Source organism: Austrofundulus limnaeus, unplaced genomic scaffold (assembly GCF_001266775.1).
Source record: "Austrofundulus limnaeus strain Quisiro unplaced genomic scaffold, Austrofundulus_limnaeus-1.0 Scaffold1375, whole genome shotgun sequence".
NCBI lineage: Eukaryota > Metazoa > Chordata > Actinopteri > Cyprinodontiformes > Rivulidae > Austrofundulus > Austrofundulus limnaeus.
This window is the reverse complement of record NW_013953777.1, coordinates 20,101-42,555: the sequence shown is the minus strand read 5'-3', so window position 1 is coordinate 42,555 and position 22,455 is coordinate 20,101. Positions and strand designations below refer to the sequence as shown.

At 42.0% G+C, this 22,455-nt stretch overlaps 1 protein-coding gene across 2 annotated transcripts in view; it reads left to right on the top strand.

Moving 5' to 3' along the window:
• Positions 1–22,455, top strand: part of cdon (cell adhesion associated, oncogene regulated) — a 42,035-nt gene that overhangs the window by 11,000 nt on the left and 8,580 nt on the right. The window contains exons 1-13 of one of the 2 annotated variants that reach the window (XM_014032113.1): positions 9,112–9,873; positions 10,010–10,142; positions 11,424–11,702; positions 12,133–12,279; positions 13,118–13,261; positions 13,348–13,644; positions 13,723–13,992; positions 17,099–17,364; positions 17,439–17,613; positions 18,648–18,764; positions 19,286–19,489; positions 19,571–19,749; positions 20,404–20,509. In XM_014032113.1, coding sequence (XP_013887567.1) covers positions 10,070–10,142; positions 11,424–11,702; positions 12,133–12,279; positions 13,118–13,261; positions 13,348–13,644; positions 13,723–13,992; positions 17,099–17,364; positions 17,439–17,613; positions 18,648–18,764; positions 19,286–19,489; positions 19,571–19,749; positions 20,404–20,509 — 2,257 coding nt within the window. In that variant the 5' untranslated portion in view covers positions 9,112–9,873; positions 10,010–10,069. Of the gene's footprint in view, positions 1–9,111; positions 9,874–10,009; positions 10,143–11,423; positions 11,703–12,132; positions 12,280–13,117; positions 13,262–13,347; positions 13,645–13,722; positions 13,993–17,098; positions 17,365–17,438; positions 17,614–18,647; positions 18,765–19,285; positions 19,490–19,570; positions 19,750–20,403; positions 20,510–22,455 lie in introns of those variants that run through there. The other variant, XM_014032112.1, reaches the window with a different exon arrangement.

Genomic DNA, 22,455 nt, shown 5'->3' with positions numbered 1-22,455 from the left:
GGACATTTCTCAAAGTTGTAATATCGGTATCGTATCGGAAGTGAAAAAGTGGTATCGGGACATCCCTAATATCCAGTGCACTCACATCAGAATAACTTTTAGATTTGTTGTTAGAATAATCGATTAATTGAAAAAATAATCGTTAGATTAATCGATTAGAAAATAATCGTTTGGTACAGCACTAGATGTGACTGTCTGATCCCCGAGGGCCTTCTCCCTTCATTCCTGCTCTGGTCTGGTCCCAGGCCTGGGACCGTCGTACCTCCTGGACCGCAAATGTACCAAAAATATGCCACTTTGTCTTTTTCAGTCACACTCAAAGTTTGTTGAGGGTTGGTTGGTTGGTTGGTTGGTTGGTTGGTTGGTTGGTTGGTTGGTTGGTTGGTGGGTTGGTGGGTTGGTTGGTTGGTGGGTTGGTTGGTGGGTTGATTGGTGGGTTGGTGGGTTGGTTGGTTGGTTGGTTGGTACTTTATTGATCCCAAGGGGAAATTACAGTATTCAGACGAGCATCATGGTTGCCCTCAAAGGGCCAGTTTTAATCAACTTACACCTTTTGTGTTTAACTTTGACTAAAAACATAAAGCCTGAGCATGTCATTAATCTGCTAAACAAGAATCATGGTCATGGTCATGGTTAGTGTTAGCTAAACAAATTACAAAATTAGTGGAAGCTAACACTAACCGCTAACACGACCGGTGGGACTGGCATAAACCTGTTCATAGTTTTCTATTGGTTTAATTTGAAGGTGGGCGGGATCATCTGTGGCAAATCGGCCAATCCAAACCAGTTACAGCTCTGTCTGTCTATGATGCTTCCTGTTTACCCCTTTAGTTTGTGTTTTTATAAATACTGCTTTAAGTTAGTCAGCCAACAAATGGTTATTTTTACATCTTTAACAAAATAGAACGTCTGTAATTCAGAACCAGTAGTTGAAAAATCTAGGAGCCTTAGAAGACATCAGTTTTAAGGTCTAGAAGAAGTCGATCAATAAACTTGTCTGTTTGCAACATGTGACCGGACCTGCAGGATCTGCATCAGGTCTTCTGTGTCATGGCTCTACTGGACCCCTTGAACAGGAGCTTTTCTTTCGGCTTCTCACAGTAAAACAAAAATGACCCCTCTCTTTGTCGTTCCATGTCCCGCTCCCCTCCCCGTCTCGTCCCACTTTTAATAACATCCCCGTCTTTAATCAGACGAAGTTAGGCCCTACCAGAATCCCCATGTTTCCACTCATTAGCCCTCCATGTGGCCCCGGGGGCTGGACTCACCCGGACCAATTCAGCAAGCCCATAATACTCCTTCTCCATGGCGCGAGGCTCTTCCCACGTCTCTGGGTCGAGCCGAGCGTTGGCAGACGTGGACGCCATTATCTGTGAGGGAGGAGAAAGCAGTGGTGAATGTTTCACCTCCTTATACCCCCATCTCCTGCTGCCTTTCCCCCCGTTAATGTCCCATCACTCAGTTTGAAATTATCTCCCATCTCTTTTAGCTTTTTTTTTTCTGTATGTTCGCTCTCTTTGTGGATCTGAGGAATGCCTTCGCTGCAGATCCTGTGTCAGTGAGATGTGGGGCGAGTGCAGACAGGTTCGAGGTTTTAAACACGTGAATCAGCTTCGGCGCTCGAGTCAGATTAGACCATGGTACCAGAAAAGACGTGCTCTTCTTCTTCTTCATCCCGTTGATCTTCTTTGTCCTGACATCTCTTGCTTCAGGCTTCATGATTCGTTCCAAAAAAAAACTTTGAATCTTGGTTTTTTAGCTGTTCTCATACCAAAACATTCAGCTCATACAGGAGATGAGAGCTATGAGTTTTTATTTAATCTTGTTTACAAAAAAATGTCCCCATAAAAATACATCAAAATCTCGTGAATTCTTTCAAAAACAATTGTTCTCCTCAGCCTGACTCAAATTTTGTCTCAATTTTTTTTTTGTTTTTAGCTATTAATAATACCAGTACTATTGCTACTTTCTGTAACTTTTACCTAGCGTTTTGCTACTTTTAGCTTTTATTTATTCTGCTACTTCTAGCTTTTAGTTTTTGCTATTGTTAGCACCAAGCTAACGTTTTGTTAATTTTAGGTTTTACTTAGCATTTTGCTACTTTTAGCTTTTATTTACTGATCTGCTACCTTTAGCTATTAGCCACTTTTCTACTACATTTTGCTTCTACTTGGCCTTTTGCTACTGTTAGCGCTAAGCTAATCTTTGATCACTGTTAGCTTATAGATGACCATAAGCTAAATGAGCTTTTAACGAGCGTTTAACCACTTTTAACTTTTATTTATTGCTGTGTTACTTTTAGCCACTGATAGGCTACTTTGAGCTTCAAACAAGCATTTTGCTGCAGTAGCTCCTGGCTAATTGTTGTTACTTTTAGCTTTAAGATAGCTTTTTGCTAATTAAGCTTATTACAAACATTTTTGCCACTTTTAGATTTTAGCTAGCCTTTTATTATTTTAGCTTTTAGTGACCTGTTTCCTATCTTTTGGTGTTAAGTTTTGGCTACTTTTTGCTCTTAGTATTTATCTGCTTTAGATTATAGCCAACCTTTTGGTATTTTGAATTTTCTAGCTAGCCTTTAGCCGTTTCAGATTTAAGCAAAGTTGCTTTAACTTTTAGCTCACATTTTTGTAAGTTTAGCCATCTTTTTGCTACTTTAGCTTTCAACTAGCTATTTGGTACTTTAGTTTTTAACTAACCTATTTTTTTCTTTTTAGCTTTAGTTAGCTTTTTGCTACCCTAAGGTTATGTTTTGTTTGCTATGTTTAGTTTGAAGCTAGCATTTTGGTACTTTTAGCTATATTTTTGCTATTTTTAGCTAGGATATTTTTACTGTTGTATTTTAACTGTGTTTTTTCCTATTAGTCTTTAGGTAGTGTTTTTTAACTTTTAGTCTCAGAGTGGTTGGAAACTCGACATTCCCACTCTGAGGTCACAGAAAAGCCTTCTCTCTAGTTCTTTTTGTGCCATTTCAGTAGTGGTTTCCATCACAGTCAGGACCAGTATCTGGTATCAGACTGGGGGCTTCCTCCTCATGTTTGCTTTCATTGGTCTGTTCAGTCCTGTGAAGCAGAGAGCCCCCCACCCCCACCCCCGCTTCACTCAGCAGCACCAGTTGTGACCTGTTCTTCCTTTGCCCTTCGGGTCTTTGATGTTTCGCCGTGATGCTTTTGTCCCTGTTTACCCAATATGACAGGGATACGGGCCTGCCCCACATGGGGGCACACGGGGTTTTTAAGTAGTTCCTGCAGGGAGGAGGGCGAAAGAAAGAGGCGCACAGGTGCTAATCCCCTCAAAACTCAGATCCCTTTCCCTTCCCTGAGGGCATCCTGTCACTGTGTTTATTTTTCCTTGTGTCATCACCAGGAACCCCACTCGTCCTGCAGCAGAGCGTTAGATTCCTGGCTTTGAGTTTTGAATTACTTCCTAAATGAAGACGTGAAGGTGCTGCACCTCGATGCTCTTTCTGCATCAAATAAGAACTTGACGTTTAAGAAAAGTGACGGGTTTGTTTTTTGTTTTCACACTAAGTGTCAGTCAAACATGTCCCAAACACAAACCCAGAAAATCTGAACATTTCCACCAGAACTCACTGACTTTTAACTCAGGGCTAGGGCAAGTTTGGCAAGTGGAAGTGGACCAGGTCTGGCCATGATAGCACTGTTTTTAAAGGAGCATGCCACAACTGGCCCAGTTGTGGATTGTTTTACATGGCCTAAATCTGTCAATGCCACAAATGGACCAGTTGTGGTTTGGTTTATGTGGCCGGAATCTGTCAATGCCACATCTGGCCCAGTTAAGGTTTGGTTTATGTGACTCAGATCTTTCAACACCTCAACTGGCTCGGTTGTGGTTTGGTTTATGTGGCCCAAATCTTTCAACACCTCAACTGGCTCGGTTGTGGTTTGGTTTATGTNAACTGGCTTGGTTATGGTTAAGTTTAAGTGGCCCAAATCTGTCAACATCACAATTGGCTCGGTTGTGGTTTGGTTTATGTGGCCCAAATCTTTCAGCGTCTCAACTGGCTTGGTTGTGGTTAAGTTTATGTGGCCCAAATCTGTCAACACCTCAACTGGCTCGATTGTGGTTTGGTTTATGTGGCCCAAATCTGTCAACGCCTCAACTGGCTTGATTGTGGTTTGGTTTATGTGGCCCAAATCTTTCAACGCCTCAACTGGCTCGGTTATGGTTAAGTTTTTGCAACAGAAATCTGTCAACGTCACAAATGGCTCGTTGTGGTTAAGTTTATGTGGCCCACATCTGTCACCTCCACAACTGGCTCAGTTTTGGTTTGGTTTATGTGGCCGAAATTTGTCAGTACCACAACTGGCCCAGTTATGGTTTGGTTTATGTGGACCAAATCTGTCAATGCCTCAATTGGCTCGGTTATGGTTAAGTTTATGTGGCCCAAATCTGTCAACGTCACAATTGGTTCGGTTGTGGTTAAGTTTATGTGGCCCGAATCTGTCACCTCCACAACTGGCTCAGTTTTGGTTTGGTTTATGTGGCCGAAATTTGTCAGTACCACAACTGGCCCAGTTATGGTTTCTTTTATGTGGCTCACATCTTTCAACACCACAACTGGCCCAGTTATGGTTCGGTTTATGTGGACCAAATCTGTCAATGCCTCAATTGGCTTGGTTGTGATTTGTTTTATGTGGCCCAAATGTTTCAACGCCACAACTGGCTCGATTGAGCTTTGGTTTATGTGGTGCTTGCCCATCCATAGTGTTAGTGTGTTGTGTAGGCCAGAACTGGACCAGACAAATTTTGCAGGGAGTTGTCTCACAAGTACTAAATTGATTGATTCCAAGTAAAAATTTGAGTATTTTCTTGCATTTTTTTTCCCTCAAACTCGTCCTTGACTGGTGCGTTCTAGTAAGATTCTGGTTTTAAGGACTGGGTTCTGCGACAGAGATAGTAGTTTTATTTCCGTGCAGCTCTCAGGGTGGATCTGAGCGACGATAAAGGATAGTCGATGCGCCTCGTGGTGTCTGTCTCCACCGAGGCCTCATCGTGGCGGATGTCACAAGGAAAAGCCAAACAGATAAGAAGCAGGAATGGTGCCCCCCCTTTTTTTTTTGTTGTTTGTTTCCTCGTTACGGCAGATCGATGGAGGAGATACGCAGCTGTGTGTGTGTGTTTGTGTGTGTGTTTACTCTCCAGAACTTTACGGGCCGATGGATATACGAGCTGAGACGACCAAACTTGTGAAAGGAAGTGAGCGAGGAGCAGAGAGGTGGACTCACCTCCGGTTGTCTCATCACGCCGTGCCGCCCCGTTTGTCATGGAAGCACCGTTGTTATTTTTGTAATTATATATGATTATTCCGGCAGAGGCAGAAAGATAGTTTCCACTGATGATATGGGGGCAGCGTGGCGGGGCCTGTTGCAACCCGTGAGATGGAGAAATGCCAGCTCTGAGAGATGTGGGCCTGATCTGCCCGGATGCTTTTAATTTTTTTAACCAGTTTTAGTTACTTTTTTATGTTTGAAATCAGTCAAATAAGAGGTTGTGGTGGAAACTAAAAGAGCGGATGGTGACCCGGGGCTACCGGACACCCGCTGGTTCGTCCTCTCCCTCTGCTCTCCTCTGACCTTTGACCCCGGGGTGAGAAAGGGGGCGTGAGCCAGGAGCTGGAGGAGTTTATTATTTCCTGGCCCTTCCCCTCCTCTGACAGCACGATGAAGAGAGCGAGATTTGGCGACAGGCTCTTTCTTTTTTATCACCAACATATGGCGTGACCTCAAGAAGCCCACAGTTTGACGTTTTGAGGGGTTAGCATTATAATTAAACTGTTTGACGAGCTACTTGTGACGTCTGCAGGAACTTTCTCTTTGGAATATGTATGCATGTAGTTTGTGAAGTAGAGGACAAAAATACACAACAATATATAAAATGTCCAACAACCACCTCAGCTCATCTCTAAAACCAAACCCTGCCACCTTACAGAGGAAGCTCAGTTTGGTCGCTCGTACCTGGAATTTCATTCCAAACCAGTGGTTATTCCGTATGTTGCGGGTGTTTCAGAGAAACTGAGACGTTTATTTTCTAAACATGATGTCCCAGTGGCTTTCAAACCCCAAAACACATTACGGCAAAGGCTGGTTCACCCCAAAGATCCGGTGCCCCGGCACAAACAGAGCAATGTTGTATATGCTGTTAAGTGCCAGGAGGACTGCGACCAGTTATACATCGGGGAAACAAAGCAGCCACTGTTCAAAAGAATGTCCCAACACAGACGAGCTGCATCTAATGGCCAGAACTCTGCAGTTTTCACTCATTTACAGGCCAGCGGTCACTCTTTCAGAGATGAGGATGTTCTCATTCTTGATAGAGAGGAACGTTGGTTTGAGAGAGGAGTAAAAGAAGCCATTTTTGTGAAGAAAGACCGTCCATCATTAAACAGAGGTGGAGGCCTCCGTTTTCAGTTGTCCCCCTCCTACAGTGTGGCTACTGCCAGTATCACTCCACCCCCTGTTAACAATAGGTGTTAATTAGGTGTCAACGATAGCCATGTGATGTGAGTATCAGTCACATGGAGGCAGTGCTTAAAAGCCTGAATTTTGCCTGAAACTCTCAGACTGAAGAAGTCTCTTGGAGGAGAGACGAAACGTTTCATTAGAGAAGAACCCGTCCAGAAGACCTATACAATTTTTTTCTTTCTGGAATTTCATTGTTTTGGTCATGATCCAATAGGTCTGCACCGTATGACTCTTTTGATAATCAACTAATCTGCAAGGTTATAATAGTTTTGGATTTTTCATTATAGTTTAGTTTTATTTCGTTTTGACTTTTATTCTTTTAATTCAGTTAGTTTTAATTAGTTTTTACATTGGATTTGCTAATTTTTATTAGTTATTATTGCATTTTTAATACTCAGTTTTAGTTTAGTTTAGTTTTTATTAGTTCTAGTATTGATTATTTTATAGTTTCAATAAACATATTTGCCGATGCGTCCTCGAGCTTGTGATGTTCCTGTGAGTTAACTAACCAGCAGCTATTTGCTCACTAGTTAAAGCGTCCATTATAGCAACACCTTCCTAAAATAATTTTGTAACTCAGTTTTTCCAACTAAAAACTTGGGGATTATTTTAGGACAATGATAACTGTTGTCTCCAACCCGGTGCTACCTGTTGCTTGTTTTTCACGGAGCTACTGAGAGAAGTTAGCGTCAAAATAGTCATAGTTAGCCATGTTGTGTGAATTTGATTCATGCAGTTTTTCTCTTGAGAAGTATTTCATCTGTTAAACTTTAATCACCTGTTTCCACTACAAGACACTTGATTTTATTTTTCTCGCAGTCAAAGAAATCCCAAAGTGGACGTTGCCACTTTCTCCCAACTTTTGTTGGTGTTATTTTGCTTAGCTAGTTTTGTAAAAATATTATACAATTTTAGTTATTGTAATTTCATTTACAGTAACTAAATACTGTAAATGTAATTAGTTAGCTAACAGATGAATTGTACCAAAGAGACCGAATCAGACGACCATTTGAGGTACATTCAGCTCAGCTGCCAGAGACAATGATGAGGCCTGTTTATGTTTATTTCTTTATTATTTCACACCAGATTTTAACCACAAAGGTGTTCAAGAGTTATTATATTAATGGTAGAATTGAAAGTGACTATGACATTAAATTTTTGCTATATGAAAGCATTTCTGGAACTTTAACTGATAACATAATGAAAAATATTTTTAAAAAATCATGCCGCTGAGTTGAACAATTGATGAAATATTAGCATGAAGTAACAGGAAGTGATGTCAGGAGGATAATGTCTTCATGTGAACAAAGCAGTGCTAGAATATAATCTGATGGTTTTTATATCATTTTGAGTCACTTTCAGGGAGAGATGAAGAAAAGTCAGGGTTCAAATAATATTATTTCAATAAATAAAAACCAAGGAGTTCCCTTTTCTTTAATAATCCCCTCATGATGTCATTTCCTGTTACATTTTAGCTTAGTCAAATTCAAAAGAAAATATGCCAGTTATGTACACAAAATGTGTAAAATTGTGTGTATTATACCAATTTTCCAAAATATAAAGACGTTTTCTTCTACTTTTGTTTTGAAGGATATTCACGTCACAGGAATGTTGGGCCAATTTTTGGTCCAATTTTGAGACAGTCATGAAACAAAAAAAACCACTGTATCTGTATTTTTGTTATAATTTACCCTTTAACTGCAAGTTGACAGCGGTCAGCCGCCATTCGGTTGCTGTAAAAAGAAATGCAAAATACAAATGCAGTCCTCACTGTTGATTCCATAAATATACTGGTAAACTGAATTTAATGTATTTGGATCATATCGACCATATTTAGGGTTCTGGTAAAAGACGCTATTTGTAGACTTTCACGGTTGTTTTGACTTTAATTAAACCCATTATAAGAAATGTTTCAATAGTTTGACTAATTACTGGTGTGTAGCTCACTATGCTGGTTTTAAATAGTAAATCCTGCAGATCCTTAAAACGTCTTAAAAGGCATTGAATTCATCAATCCACAAATAAGGCCTTTATTAGCCTTAAAATGTCTTAAATCAATCTTTCAGAAGTCTCAGAAACGTTAACACATTGTAAATAGGATGATTCGTCTCAAATACTAAAATAATTGGTAACATTTATTTTGTTAAATATTCACGTGCAGACATTTATCCTTTGACATCACTTCCTGTTATTTCACATCCAAATATCTCAACAAACGTCCATCTGAGCAACGTGAAATTTGTTTTGTAAAATGTTAATAATGTTGTATTTCCAAAAATGCGTTCATTTTTCTTACAAACATTTTATGCCACAGGCACTTTAAGGTTTATCTACAGGAAATTGGGTTTAAGACCCCAGTGTGGGTCCTAAAACTCCAAATTTTAGGTCATTGGAGGATTTCCAGAAATTAATTTAAGTTTAAAAATGACTGCTAAGAAGGTTTTTGCTATGTTTGATGAAAAAACAGTTAGATATGGATAAAAACAATTGGTCTATTAGCAATATTTGAATGCTTCAACCAAAAATACTTTGATTCGTGAGTTTCTGCCACAGGTTTTTTTTTTTTTTTGTCATTTGGGTTTATTGTGAAATTGGTCTTAAATTTAATTTCACTTGGCATTAAAAGGTCTTAAATTTAACTTGCCTTAAACTGTAGGAACCCTGTAAATGTATTATTTTATATTTAGACATCCAGAGGTGTGAAACTGGGTGGGCAACGATATGAACAGACCACCTAACAACAAGAATAAACGTCATTTACTGGGAAAAAAAAATAAAACGATGGGTGGGGGTTTGTGCAGCCCTGAGAGGAGAGGCTAACCAAACTGACCTGCCTGATTGTGCCGAATATGAAACAAGTTGTCGAGTTAAAGAATGAGCGGGGTTAGAAACTTGTTCACCTTCTGCCATCCCACCCAGGCGTGGTTGCGTCTCGTTTGACCCCACCCCTTCAGCCTCCGTTGGCCCTTCCAGCTGAAGTCTCGGAGCCACCGAAGCACCGATGTGAAAGTCACAGCTGGATGGCCATTGTCTCCCCAGCCTCGGGCTCCGGGCCTGGGACCAGGAGCCTGGGATCAAAGCCTGCTTTTGGATTACTCTCAGAGTAAAAGGAGAAGGAGGTGCTACATGTGGAGGAGGAGGGAGTAAAAGGGTTGAGGAATGCTCCTAATTATGTGCCCTCCACTCCTTTTTTTTTCTGTGGCGTTTGTCTCGTCCCACCTCCCCGAGCGTCTGGCCTGCACTTCAGGCTACGGTGAACCTATGAGGAGGCACCACAGTGTGACAGGAGAGTGACATGAGGAGCGAGCTGCTCCGCCGACGCTCCTATTAGCACGAGATCTCCCCACAGGGAGGAGAAGCTGGTCACTCAGGAGGTGGAGATCAAGGAGTGTGTAAACAGGATTAGGGTTGTTTTTTTTTACCTGACCTATTTGATTTATTTTCCTGCTTAGACCCATCTCTGGATGTTTATTCGTCATTCCTCCTCATGTTTGTGTTTTTTTCCTCTTTTTGGTTCGTTTCAGGTTTTTCTGGAGGGCGTGCGCTCCGGGCAACACGGCCGCTGGCAGGGCTGACAGGCCGCCATGGACGGTGGGCTAGGGGTCCTCCTGTCCACTGTGCTGTGTCTCAGCCAGTCGCTGCTCATCAGCTGCTCTCGTAAGTTGTTCTGTCTCTCAGATCACAATAAATCGATTAATCGCCTGATAAATTATAATGAAGTTGATCATTTTCATTTACTTGCTTCCCTCTTTTCTATTCAGGAGGGAACTCTGGGGTCAGTTATTTGCCAGGCACATTGTAGCATGAAAAGTTAGCTAGACGCCTTCTTTGGGTTCACCGAGAGGTTTTTTTTTTTTTTTTTGACATTACGTAAATTTTGGGAACTTCATATGCAGCGTTCGGATGACCGCAATTATTTTATGAAGCCAGAGAATAACAAAGAATAAATTGTGCCATTTTAAATAGAGAAGGTGGGAAGCAATTTGACAGATTTCCTTCTATATTAGTTTAAAATGGTTCCCAAATAAAATTATCGTTGATCGTGATAATTTCTGAAACAATTTATCATCCATTAAATATCGTACCAGGCTTAAGCTCCGGATCTGCAGGTGTTCCTCCTTCAAAATCAGCAGCAAAATCCAGGTTAGCTAGACACCTTCTTTTTGCTAGCAACATCTCAGGATACCAAGCCGAACTTTGGGTTCACTAAGAGTTTTTTTTTTTGTTAACATTACCTAAATTTTGTAAACTTCATATGCAGCGTTCAGTTATTTTATGAAGCCAGAGGATAACAAAAAATAAATAAATTGTGCCATTCTGTATTAGTTTAAAATGGTCCCCAAATAATATTATCGTTTATCGCGATAATTTCTGAGACAATTTATCGTCCATTAAAATTTATCGTGACGGGCCTAAGCTCCGGTTCTGCAGGTGTTCCTTCATCAGAGCCAACAGCAAAATCCCGGCTAGCTAGATGCCTTCTTTTAGCTAGCGATGCCTCGGGATACCAAGCCGAACCTTGAGTTCACCGGGAGTTGTTTTTTTTTTAATGCTGTGTAAATTTCGTAAGCAGCGTGCAGGTGACCACGATTATTTTATGAAGCCAGAAGACAAGAACAGAATAAATTGTGCCCTTTTAAATATAAAAGGTGGGAAGCAATTTTTCAGATTTCCCCTCTGTATTAGTTTAAAATTGTCTCCAAATAATATTATCGTTGATAGTGATCATTTCTGAGACGATTTATCGTCCATTAAAATTTATCGTGACAGGCTTAAGCTCCAGTTTTGCAGGTGTTCCTCCATCAGAATCGGCATCAAAATTGTATGTCTCCTAAAAACAAGAAGTGGGCAGTATTGAGGTTAAGGAGCCAACAAACAATGGTTCTCAACAACAAAGTATTTCTGTATTAATTTCTGTTTCGCCTCTTCTCTCTCCAGTCCAGTATCCCTCCTTCCTCTCCGAGCCGACCTCCGTGGTCCAGAGTCCGGGCTCCACGGTCCGTCTGTGGTGCTCGGTGAGTCTTCCGTCTGCGTCCGTTTCCTGGCGCTTCCGAGGCCTCCCGCTGGACCGGGACACGCTGCCCGGTGTGGAGCTGGCTCAGGACTCCCTCAGGATCTCCAACCTGACGTCCCGGCACGCCGGGGTCTACCAGTGCGTGGCACGCTTCGGCCATGGGCCAGCCGTCGCCAGCCGCCTGGCTCACGTGGCGTTGGCAGGTAAGGAGGATCACGCCTCTCTGCACACTTCAAAGAGCGTGGAAATAAAAAAAAAGGAGCCTTGGGAAAAGCAAGGCTGCTTTGAGGCTGCTGAGTGGTGGAAGGGAAGGAAGCAGTCAGAGTTTTTACTTCGGGCGACCTTCCAGATCCCTCTTGACCGGCTTCCTTAATGAGCCTCGGGCTTTCCGGTGTGGAAGTGTGTTATGTTCCTGCTGGGATGTTGCCTTCTCTTCCTCTCCACGTTAAGTGCTTGACCCTGATGTGGATCTGTATCGGAGGCGGACTGAAACAATAAACAAACCCAGCGATCCAAAACAAACAGCTGCACTGATACTCCGGCCACATTAAAGCAAAGCTCCTGCAGTAGAACCGCTCTAATCAAGACAATCTTCTCCTTTTCTTTCTTTTTTTTATTTTTGAATTTATTCAGAAATATCAGAGTATGAAGACGTCCGGCGGCGGACATTATCAGTGCAGGAAGGAGGTACAGTTCTTATAGAGTGTCCTCTGCCGCACAGCGTCCCCGCAGCTCAGCCTCGACTCAGAGTCCGAGGAGACTGGATTAAAGAGTCAACAGGTGGGTTTGAACCTGCAGAGTCAACGGTCACTTCCTGTTTGTGTGCGTTTGGACACAACGACATCATTATTGAAGGAATAATTTAGACGATAGCAGCTTTAAGAAAGCCGTGGACATGTTTCGGTCAGTTTTGTTTTTGTCTCCGGTTCGTTGTCATCTTTGCTAAATTTAAAACCAAGATCTTGTGTGATCAAGCTGATCTCACAGTTTGTCTACTACCACACCAAATTTTAGCTCATTTTCTGTAAAACTGACAGTTATAGCTTATTTTTGCGTTTGTTTCAGCCATCTTGAAGTTAATCAGCTAGTTGAACAATTTCCAAGAGTTTATTTAATATCCGTCCAGTGTATGATGAGGTATTTTGCTAACACACACACTTACACACTTGCAATTATATCGCCTGTCTAAAACGGCAGCAGAAAATGTGAAATTATGGCCATTTTGACGAAACCAGACATTTTTTATTCTCAATTTCTTTTAATCAATTTTCCTAAATCTAACCAAGTGGTTTCAAAATCTCAGTAATTGCTGCTTTAAACAGTCGTAGTTTGTCAAATTTATAAGAAATTATAAGTAGCTGGTTTTCCTGCTGTCGTCTTGTCTTTTTACAGCTCCGAAAAAAAAATATGGTCAATAATTGTTTAAAATTTCTGTTTCATAAAGAAAAAAACAATTACTTTCATGTTTTATTTGACCTTTATGAACTGTTTTTAGAATATTCTCATATATTTAAGTGGTTGTCTGATGATGTCAGTAATAATGAAAGACTTCAGTTTCTCCCTTTTTTTGCTGCTTTTTCTTTTTTCCTGATGAAACATTGTGACTTGCTTCCCGCAGATAATTATTTAGTGCTTCCGTCTGGAAACCTGCAGATCATCTCGGCTTCAGCGCAGCACCAAGGCATGTATAAATGTGGCGCGGTCAACCCCGTTACCGGAGACATCGTGGTTCAGTCTCACGGCACAAAGCTGGCGGTCAAACGTGAGTCGGATGGCGTTTACGTTGCGATTGCAGAAGGTTTTTAAGCTTCCTCGCATTGTTCACCTCTTTTTTCCCCTCTTGTTCAGATTCTGACTCCACCTCCTCCTCCTCGGTTCGGATAGTTTATCCCGTCAGGTCGACGAGCGTTTCGGTGCAGCTCTCGCAGCCAATGACGTTGGAGTGCGTCGTGTCTGGGAGTCCCACGCCGACAGCCAAGTGGTTTAAGAACAGTAAGGAGGTCAAACTCGGGCCTTCTCACCAGCGACGGCACAACAACCTGGTCTTTGTTCGGACGACGAGGAGTGATGAAGGGACGTACGTCTGCACGGTTCAGACGGAGCGAGGGACCGTGGTCAGCCACAACTACACTGTGAATGTTCTCGGTAAGAAAAATAAAAATAAAAACAAGTTTAGGGAGAAATTTAACAGAAGGCAGTGAAATTAATGTTTCTCTTCCACAGAATCTCCTTCCATCACAGAGGGTCTGGGTGACCAGGTGGTCTCTTCGGGCTCCTCGGCTCATTTTACCTGCTCCGTGAGAGGAAGCCCCTCCCCAAACATCACCTGGCTGTTCAACGCAGACCCGATCGCTCCATCGAGCCACTTCCATATCTCTGGATCCTCGCTCATTATTACAGATGTGACCATGCAGGACCAAGGAGTGTATCAGTGTTTGCTGGACAACGGGATCGGATCGGCTCAGTCTCACGGGACGCTCAGAACACAGTCAGGTAAAATCCATCACCTGTTTGGTTGCTGATTTATTAATCAACTTTAATCTTTGCTTTGAAAGACAGAAAGCTGTTAAACTCACGAAAACATTTATAATGGACAGTGCTGTGCAAAAACTAAAGTTGGTTCCTGTATTTTCTTTACAAACCGACTAATTAAGGTTTGATAACAAAGATTAATATGAAACAAGAAATCAAAACTTTAGCCTTTATTTCTATTTACGTATATACATTTCTTTAAAAAATATTGACGATGAGCATGTTTTGTGTTCATTTTTTTAAAGTGAGCAAATTTATCAGTTATTGTGAGTGATTAGTGTTTTTGACATACAAGGCACCGATAAACCAGCAATAAGTTCATCAGGAGAAACAAAATGAAAGTATTTTATTTCATTCATTCATCAGTTCAACCAACCAAACAACCAACTGATCAACTGACCAAACAACAAATCAACTAAGTAACAAACCAACCAACCAACTAACAAATCAAACAACAAACCAACCAACCAACTAACAAAGCAACCAAGTAACAAACCAACCAACCAACTAACAAATCAAACAACAAACCAACCAACCAACTAACAAAGCAACCAAGTAACAAACCAACCAACCAACTAACAAATCAACCAACAAACCAACCAACCAACTAACAAATCAACCACGTAACAAACCAACCAACCAACTAACAAATCAACCACGTAACAAACCAACCAACCAACTAACAAATCAACCACGTAACAAACCAACCAACCAACTAACAAATCAACCAAGTAACAAACCAACCAACCAACTAACAAATCAACCAATGGACTAACTAATTACCAAACCACCCAATCAACTGAACAACTAACTAACAAACCAATTAACGAACTGCCCAACTAATTAGTTGCCAACCAACTTATCAACCGCCTGACCAATTACTCAACTAGCAACTTACAAACCAAACAGCCCATTAGCTGACCAACCAGCATTTAATTTATTTTTATTATATAACATTTCTTCCTAAAGATAGATTCTCAAAGTAAAAAATCTTAAATTTAGATGTTTTTTTAAAATTCAGAAAGTTTTTATTGAGCTGCTGAAATAAATGAGGCGATCTCATTGTTGCCTTACGAAGCTATGAGAGTGTCTTTACCTGCTGCTTCTGTTCACATGAAAGTAAGATCCAGAAAGTGAGCAGCGTCTCAAGGATAAGACTGTAGAACCAGAGAAACAACAGACAGACATGAAAATGTTTTACAGCGAATCTCTGAGAAACTCAACCTCGTCATTTATCAGAAACCTTCTGGGTTTAGAGCGTCTTAGCAGGTGGGATCTCTGCAGGTGTGCACGTACTGTATCCGCAGAGCGTCCTTGTTTTTGTGACTATGTGTGTGTTTGTGTGAGCGCTGGTGGTTGGGGTGGGGGTCCGGGCCAAGGCCGTCCTCCTGAGCCTTGAACTGAGCCTGAGCGTGAGAGTGAGCTTTGTGCACGCTGTCGGGGATAAGCCCCCGGACGCTGGAATGTAAGGAGTAGTTGTGAAAGGTTCTGATGAGGACCAGACCACCCGGCTGTCAACATCGTACACAACTGCCTCCTCCTGGGCTCCCTCTCCTCCTCTGGCTGCTCTGTAACGGCCCCCCTCGTTAACCCACCGCGTATCTGCAGAGTGATTAATGCCGATACACGAGGGAGGGAAAAATCTGACCGGATCGGGCGGGTTGCTTCATCGTTGCTGAAAAACTAAAGACTGATAATGAGAGGACATTGAGCAGAAGTAAACACTCTGAGCTTAGTTTAGTTTTTCTTTTCAGGTACCAGGTACGCAAACCAAACTGTTATTATAACCATGACGCAATCTGAAATGTGTTTAGTTTGGATTTATTCATCGCCATTACAACAGATGCCTTTTTATCCATCAATGTTGGTCTTTTTATTAACAGATAAAACAACAGAATGAAGCTGCTTTACGTCTGCTGCAGCTATAAAATTATTAAATAGTAACATCTCGTCTGGTAATGCGAGGAGAACAAACTGGATTTTTATGAGTTTAACTCTGACAAACACTAAAATTTAATTTTAGGGAAACCCATGAGTGACGTCAAGTAAAAAAAGGTCCTAAAATACAAAATATACAGAACAATTTGTCTCACTACAAGAAGTAAAACCTAGGAATCCACAGTCTTGTGTTTGAAAGTTATAAATAAAGATTTTTCACCAATAAATCTGGTAAATTTCACATAAACTGGAGAAAAGTATGGAAGAAAAATGGTCAACTTGGGTCTTCCAGTCAATAAAACATAACTCATAAACGTAACTTACCAAGAATCTTAATACAAACTCAACTAAAACGTGTAAGAGGTTCAAGTAGAGCCACAGAAACCAGAGAAATTTCACCATCAGTTTAAAATGGTATTTTGTTTTTGTTTTGTTTTTTTCAAAGATTTATCACAAACATCATCAGGTCTGCGAGTGTCCGGTTCTCTCCGGTACTTTAACGGTTGTTTTGTTTGGAATGTGCGGCAGCTGGCTGTGGGTCGGCTCTAGTGTTACCGGCTTCGGGTCTGTTTGTTCAGAAAAGTGAACCGGTGCAGCAGCCCGTTACAAGACCTCCGGACCGCGAACCGTAAATCCGACTCCTTCACCTCCGTATTGGCTTGTTCACGTTCAAATATTCATTTCTGATTCCCTCCGAGCTCGGACCGAAGCGTTCTCAGTCTCAGCACAGTTTGCTCAGGTGGACCGGGCTCTGGTTTCAGCAAAATACTTCATTAAAAAAAATAAAAAAACAGCTTTGAAGCGGCGCTGCAGAACATGTGTTATTTTATGTAGATCTAAGAGGCCGGTTCCAAAACTTTCCATCAGGGCTTTGCTTTTCACCGCTGACTGAGAAACTTTATTTCCTTTTCTTCAGGTGTTACTCGTCCAACGAGACGTGAATGGATTTATTCATGTAGAAGAAAATAGGTTTTATTGCTAACGTTCATCTGCCTGCAAAGAAATGATCCTCTTTGTTTTTTGCAACAAAACAGCCAAAAATCAAAAAATCACTCTTTATTTTTGTTATCAAACAGATAAATGAACATAAAATGATAGTTACGTATCTTTGATATTTGTCCCCAAACAGACTCGTATTTGGGCTCCACCGCCGGCGTTCTACCGGAGACGTTACCATCACTCCACCCGATCCAGAGCGACGAGAGCTTCCCGATCGAAGACGACGGCGACACCTTCAACCAGCCGACCGACAGGAGCGGCGATCGTCCCGTCCCCGAGGCGCCGATCATCATCAGCCCGCCGCAGACCCACAAACCCGACGTGTACGACCTGGAGTGGAGGGCGGGCCGGGACGGAGGCAGCCCCATCAACGCCTATTTTGTCAAATACCGTAAGGTGAGGAGAGAAACCGTCCTCGAAGGCCCGGATTGTCCACCGGGAAAAGCCCTGACGGTTTGTGTTTCCGTCAGGTGGACGAGATGGGAACCATGGTGGGGAAGTGGCAGACGGTCCGAGTCCCCGGCAGCGAGAAAAGCCTGCACCTGTCCGAGCTGGAGCCCTCCAGTCTGTACGAGGTCCTGATGGTGGCTCGGAGCTCGGCGGGCGAGGGTCAGCCGGCCATGCTGACGTTCCGCACTGGAAAGGGTCGGTCCAACGACAACCGGTCAACCATACCTTGATTCCTTTTAAGGTTTCCTGTCAGAAATATGGGTTAAAGTGACCAGATGCCACAAAAGTTGCCATCATGCCTTTCCTATACCTTAAATTAGTGGTTCCCAAAGTTGAGATCGGGTCCAAAACATCAAGGTTGGGTCCTAAAAATATTTTCTGAATTAATTATATTAGAAAATAACAACTAACAACATTTCTTTGTCTTTGTTGTTACAAAAGATTAAGTTAGTGTACTTAAAATGGACAAAAATAGCTTAATGAATATTGTTACTATGCTCTTATTTTTATGACGTAAAAACAATGTTTATGATCCAACAACAGTTGGGGGCTCAGGTCTCTGCTGCTGGTATTTTGAGGGTCAAACGCTGAAAAGTTTGGGAACCGCTGCCTTAAATATCTTTCAATACGATGCCAAAGATTAATTTTTTGTGTGCTTTTGTCTTAATACCATGAAACTCGTTATTTTTTAAAGTATCGTCGAGCCTCGTTTCTTTAGGAGTGCAAACGCTCGTTACTGGGGTGGTTCCTTCAAAAGTACTGTTCTGACACCATCGATGGTTGGTACTTATTGGTACCCATGTAGTTTGTACATCAGGTGATAGTCCTGTACTCCAGATCAGTGATTCCCAAACTTTCTGACTCCAAAAGAACTACGGCAAAAAGCCAATTACTCTTGGTTGACCAACACAAACATTGCTTAAAACGTGTATTTATTATTAACCTTTTCTTAACCAGACAAATACCAATAAGATCACAGAGCCTGGTTCTAAAGGCAGGTCTATAAACATGCATGGTTGTGGACTGAGTATCTAAAGAGTATCCAGAGAAACCATATGCAAACAAGAAACATTCTGTGTTCCCGAAATTTGGCAAAAGTTTCTGCAACAAAATGACTTTGGTCCTGAAATTCTGAGGAAACCATGAGGAAACTTTACCAAACCTTTATTTTATTTTAAGTCTGGCTCCTCCTTTTGTCTCACCTGCGGCTTTTCCTCGTTTGATTTCAGAGAAGAACACCTCATCCAGCAACAAGAATCCTTCCAAGCCCTCCATCGTTCCGCTTCCTCCCAAAGACGACGAGGAGAGACCCTCGAGGACGAACTTCGGGGTCAAACTCGACCGAGGTGGGTGTTGAAATCAGTCTTGCTCTGTAAGAAGGTCTTCTTTTGGGTCCTTTGGAATCCAAACCTCATGAACTGAAAGACTTAAAGGGATGAGTGGAGTGGCTGCAGCTGTGCCAAGTCCAACAGGGGACAGGCAGGGAAACAACCAAGATCTTGACGCTAAAAATCTAAAATACGAAAAATATTTAATATGAAATATATCGATCTTTTATCAATTTTTGAGGGGTTCAAGTCTGGATTTGGACTATTAAACGTCCATAAATCAAAGCACATTTTGTGATTTTGATGTTTGCAGGTTTTGCTCACTTTGTTTCACCTCTTCTTAATCTTCTGACTAACCCTCTTCTCTCTCCGTCCCTCTTGCCTTCTCTAACCGTGACTTAGCGTCTGGTCGGTAAGTACTCACTCTACAAACCTTCTCCGGTGGTTTCGTCTGAATTATTTCCCACGTTTTGCCCGTTGGTGTATTTTATTTTATTTGTTGCGCTCCTGACATAAAGGCTCTCCTCGCCCCCTCACAGTGCTCGAAGCTCCAGACCGGCCCACCATCTCCATGGCCACGGAGAGTTCGGTGTACGTCGGGTGGATCCCACGGGCCAACGGCGGCTCTCCGATCACGGCCTTCCGGGTGGAGTACCGACGCGGCCGCAGCGCCGAGTGGGTCGTGGCCGCGGATCACATCTCTCCCCTCAAACTGTCCGTGGAGATCCGGAATCTGGAGCCTGGTGAGTTTTTTGTTTGTGTTTACGGTACGAACTGAGGATCACGAGAAGGATCGTTCACACCGAGCGTTTTCCTGCCCACAGGGTCCGTGTACAAGTTTCGGGTCATAGCCGAGAACTCGCACGGCGACAGCCCCCCCAGCACCCCCTCCAAGCCCTACCAGGTTCCACAGGCCAGCCGCACTGCTGACCGCCCCGTGGTCGGACCGCACATCTCCTCCACCGACGCCATCAGCGACACACAGATCATGCTGCGCTGGACCGTGAGTCACCCCAGATTACGTGTTCTTTACGTGTTTGGTTGTTTTCCAGGGTTAGGTCCCTTAAATGTATCTGTTACTTAATTTCTGACCCCTAAAATAAAAATAATGACACTTTAAGCTACTAGATTGTATTTTTCTGCTTTTAGCTTCAAGCTATTATTTTGTTACTTTTAGTTGTATTTACTACTTTAGCTTCTAGATAACCTTCAGTTGTAGATAGTATTGCTACCTTTAGCTTCCTTTAAGTTACCTTAGCTTTAGCTTGTCTTTGCTATTTTTAACATCTAGCTAGCATTTGGCTACTTTTAACTACCCTTTTGCTACGTTAGCTTTTAGGTGCTATTTGTTCTTTTTGATGTCTATCTACTCCTTGTCTATGTTTAGCATCCCATTTGCTACCTCAGCATTTAGCTTGTCATTTTGCTTGTATTGCCTACTTTTAGCCTTTAGCTTACCTTTGTTCCATTTCAGATAGCTACTTTTAGCCTTTAGCTTACCTTTGTTCCCTTTCAGAGAATTGTAGCTTTTAGCCTTCCTTTGCTTACGTACAGCCTGTTACTTCCTGAGCTTCAGGCAGAGTATCCGTACCGTTAGCAGCTGAAGAATCTTTCTTTCTTGTATTAAAATCTGATATGTTTTCTGTTTTTAATCCAGTATAATCCATCGAGCAACAACAACACTCCAATCCAGGGTTTCTACATTTACTACAGACCCACCGACAGCGACAATGACAGCGACTATAAAAAAGATGTGGTGGAAGGTAAATAAACATTCAGCTGTTCAGGAGATGGGTGCTATGATTTCGTGTTGTAGGTTTTATTCTTTTCAAAGTTGTAGTTGTACTATTTCCAGTTTTTAATCATAATTTCAGCTACTGCTCTGTTACTTTTTGGCTGCTTTAGCAAGTTTTCTCTATTATTGTCTTTGTATGCTATTTTAGCTTTTAGCAACTGTTTTGTTGCTTGCTGTTTTTAGTTATTAGCTTCTTCTCTTTTAATTTTAGCTACTGTTCTGTTTATCAAACAGTGTATAACTTTTAGTCAACGTTCTGCTTCTTCTAGCTAGCCGTTTGATACTTTTAGCGTTTAGCTACTGTTCTCTTTTTAGCTGTTAGGTAATATTGTGCTTTTTTTCAGCTATTGTTTCTTTACTTTTACTCACTACTTATAGCTAGCCTATTGATACTTTAAGTTGTAGCTAACCCTTTGGAACTTTTAGCTTTTAGCTACTATTTTGCTCTTTCTAGCTTTTAGGTGATATTTTGCTTTTTTTAGCTAAAGTTTCTCTACTTTTAGGAATGGTACTCAACTTGTTGCTAGCCTTTTGATACTTTAGGTTTTAGCTATTCTTTTGCTGCTGTTAGCTACTGTTTTGCTAATTTCTAGCTAAATTTGTGCTACTTTTAACTTATAGCTAGCTTTTTCTACTTTGAGCTTTTATCAAGTGTTCTACTACTACTGGTGTTCTGCTTCTTTTAGCATTTAGCTGGTGTTCTTCTTTTAGCGTTTAGCTGTTGTTCTTCTTGTAGCGTTTAGCTGGTGTTCTGCTTCTTTTAGGATTTGTTCTTGGTGTTCTTCTTTTAGCATTTAGCTGTTGTTCTGTTTCTTTTAGCCTTTAGCTAGTGCTCTACTTCCTTTAGCATTTAGCTGGTGTTCTGCTTCTTTTAGCATTTAGCTAGTGTTCCTCTTTTAGCGTTTAGCTGGTGTTCTTCTTTTAGCGTTTAGCTGTTGTTCTGCTTCTTTTAGCCTTTAGCTAGTGCTCTACTTCCTTTAACATTTANGTGTTCTTCTTTTAGCGTTTAGCTGGTGTTCTTCTTTTAGCGTTTAGCTGGTGTTCTTCTTTTAGCGTTTAGCTGTTGTTCTGCTTCTTTTAGCCTTTAGCTAGTGCTCTACTTCCTTTAGCATTTAGCTGGTGTTCTGCTTCGTTTAGCCTTTAGCTAGTGCTCTTCTTCCTTTTGCGTTTAGCTGGTGTTCTGCTTCTTTTAGCTCTAACATCTTGTTCTTTTAGCCTCGGCCTTCTTTATGTGGTTTTCTTGCTGTTTGTTCTGCAGATTGAGTTAACAAACTGTTTGTTGACAGCTTCGGCTGGTTGCAGCCGTAAACTCACACCTGACAGATAAACGAGCCGAGAGAGGAATGGATCCTGAGAGGAGCTGTTTCTGATTTATCTCCCTCTCTCCCTCTCTGGACACCGGAGCTTCCCTGAAGTCTGTTTTTAATAAACGATGAGGGGCTCCGGTCCGGAGCTGAAACCTGAGCCCAGCTGGAGCAGAGCCGCTCAGGTTTGATCGATCCTGAAGGCATCGAGTCCGAAACGTCTGAGCCGCTTCGGGACAAATGTCCTGTTTGACGTTTGGATTCAAGATGGCCGCCACGTCTAATCGAGCAAACACAAAAAATGAGTCGAACTCAATAAACTTTATAGCTACAGAGCTCAAATTCAGGGTGATGGTAGCTGATAGTCCTTCCTGACTCACACTCTGAGGGCTAACTGGTCTTTGTTTAAAAACTTCGGCTCGTGTTCGCCGACCAAAACCAGCAGCTCGTTTCAGCCTCGTTTGTTGGAAATGTAGCAGCTTCATGTGGAAAGCTGTCGTCCACTGTGTGGTTCCAAAGTACTCTGAAGTGTGACCGTGTGTGGTGGGGCGGCCGTGGAGTGTGTGTGTGTCTGTGTCTGTCTGTGTGTGTGTGTGTGTGTGTGTGTGTG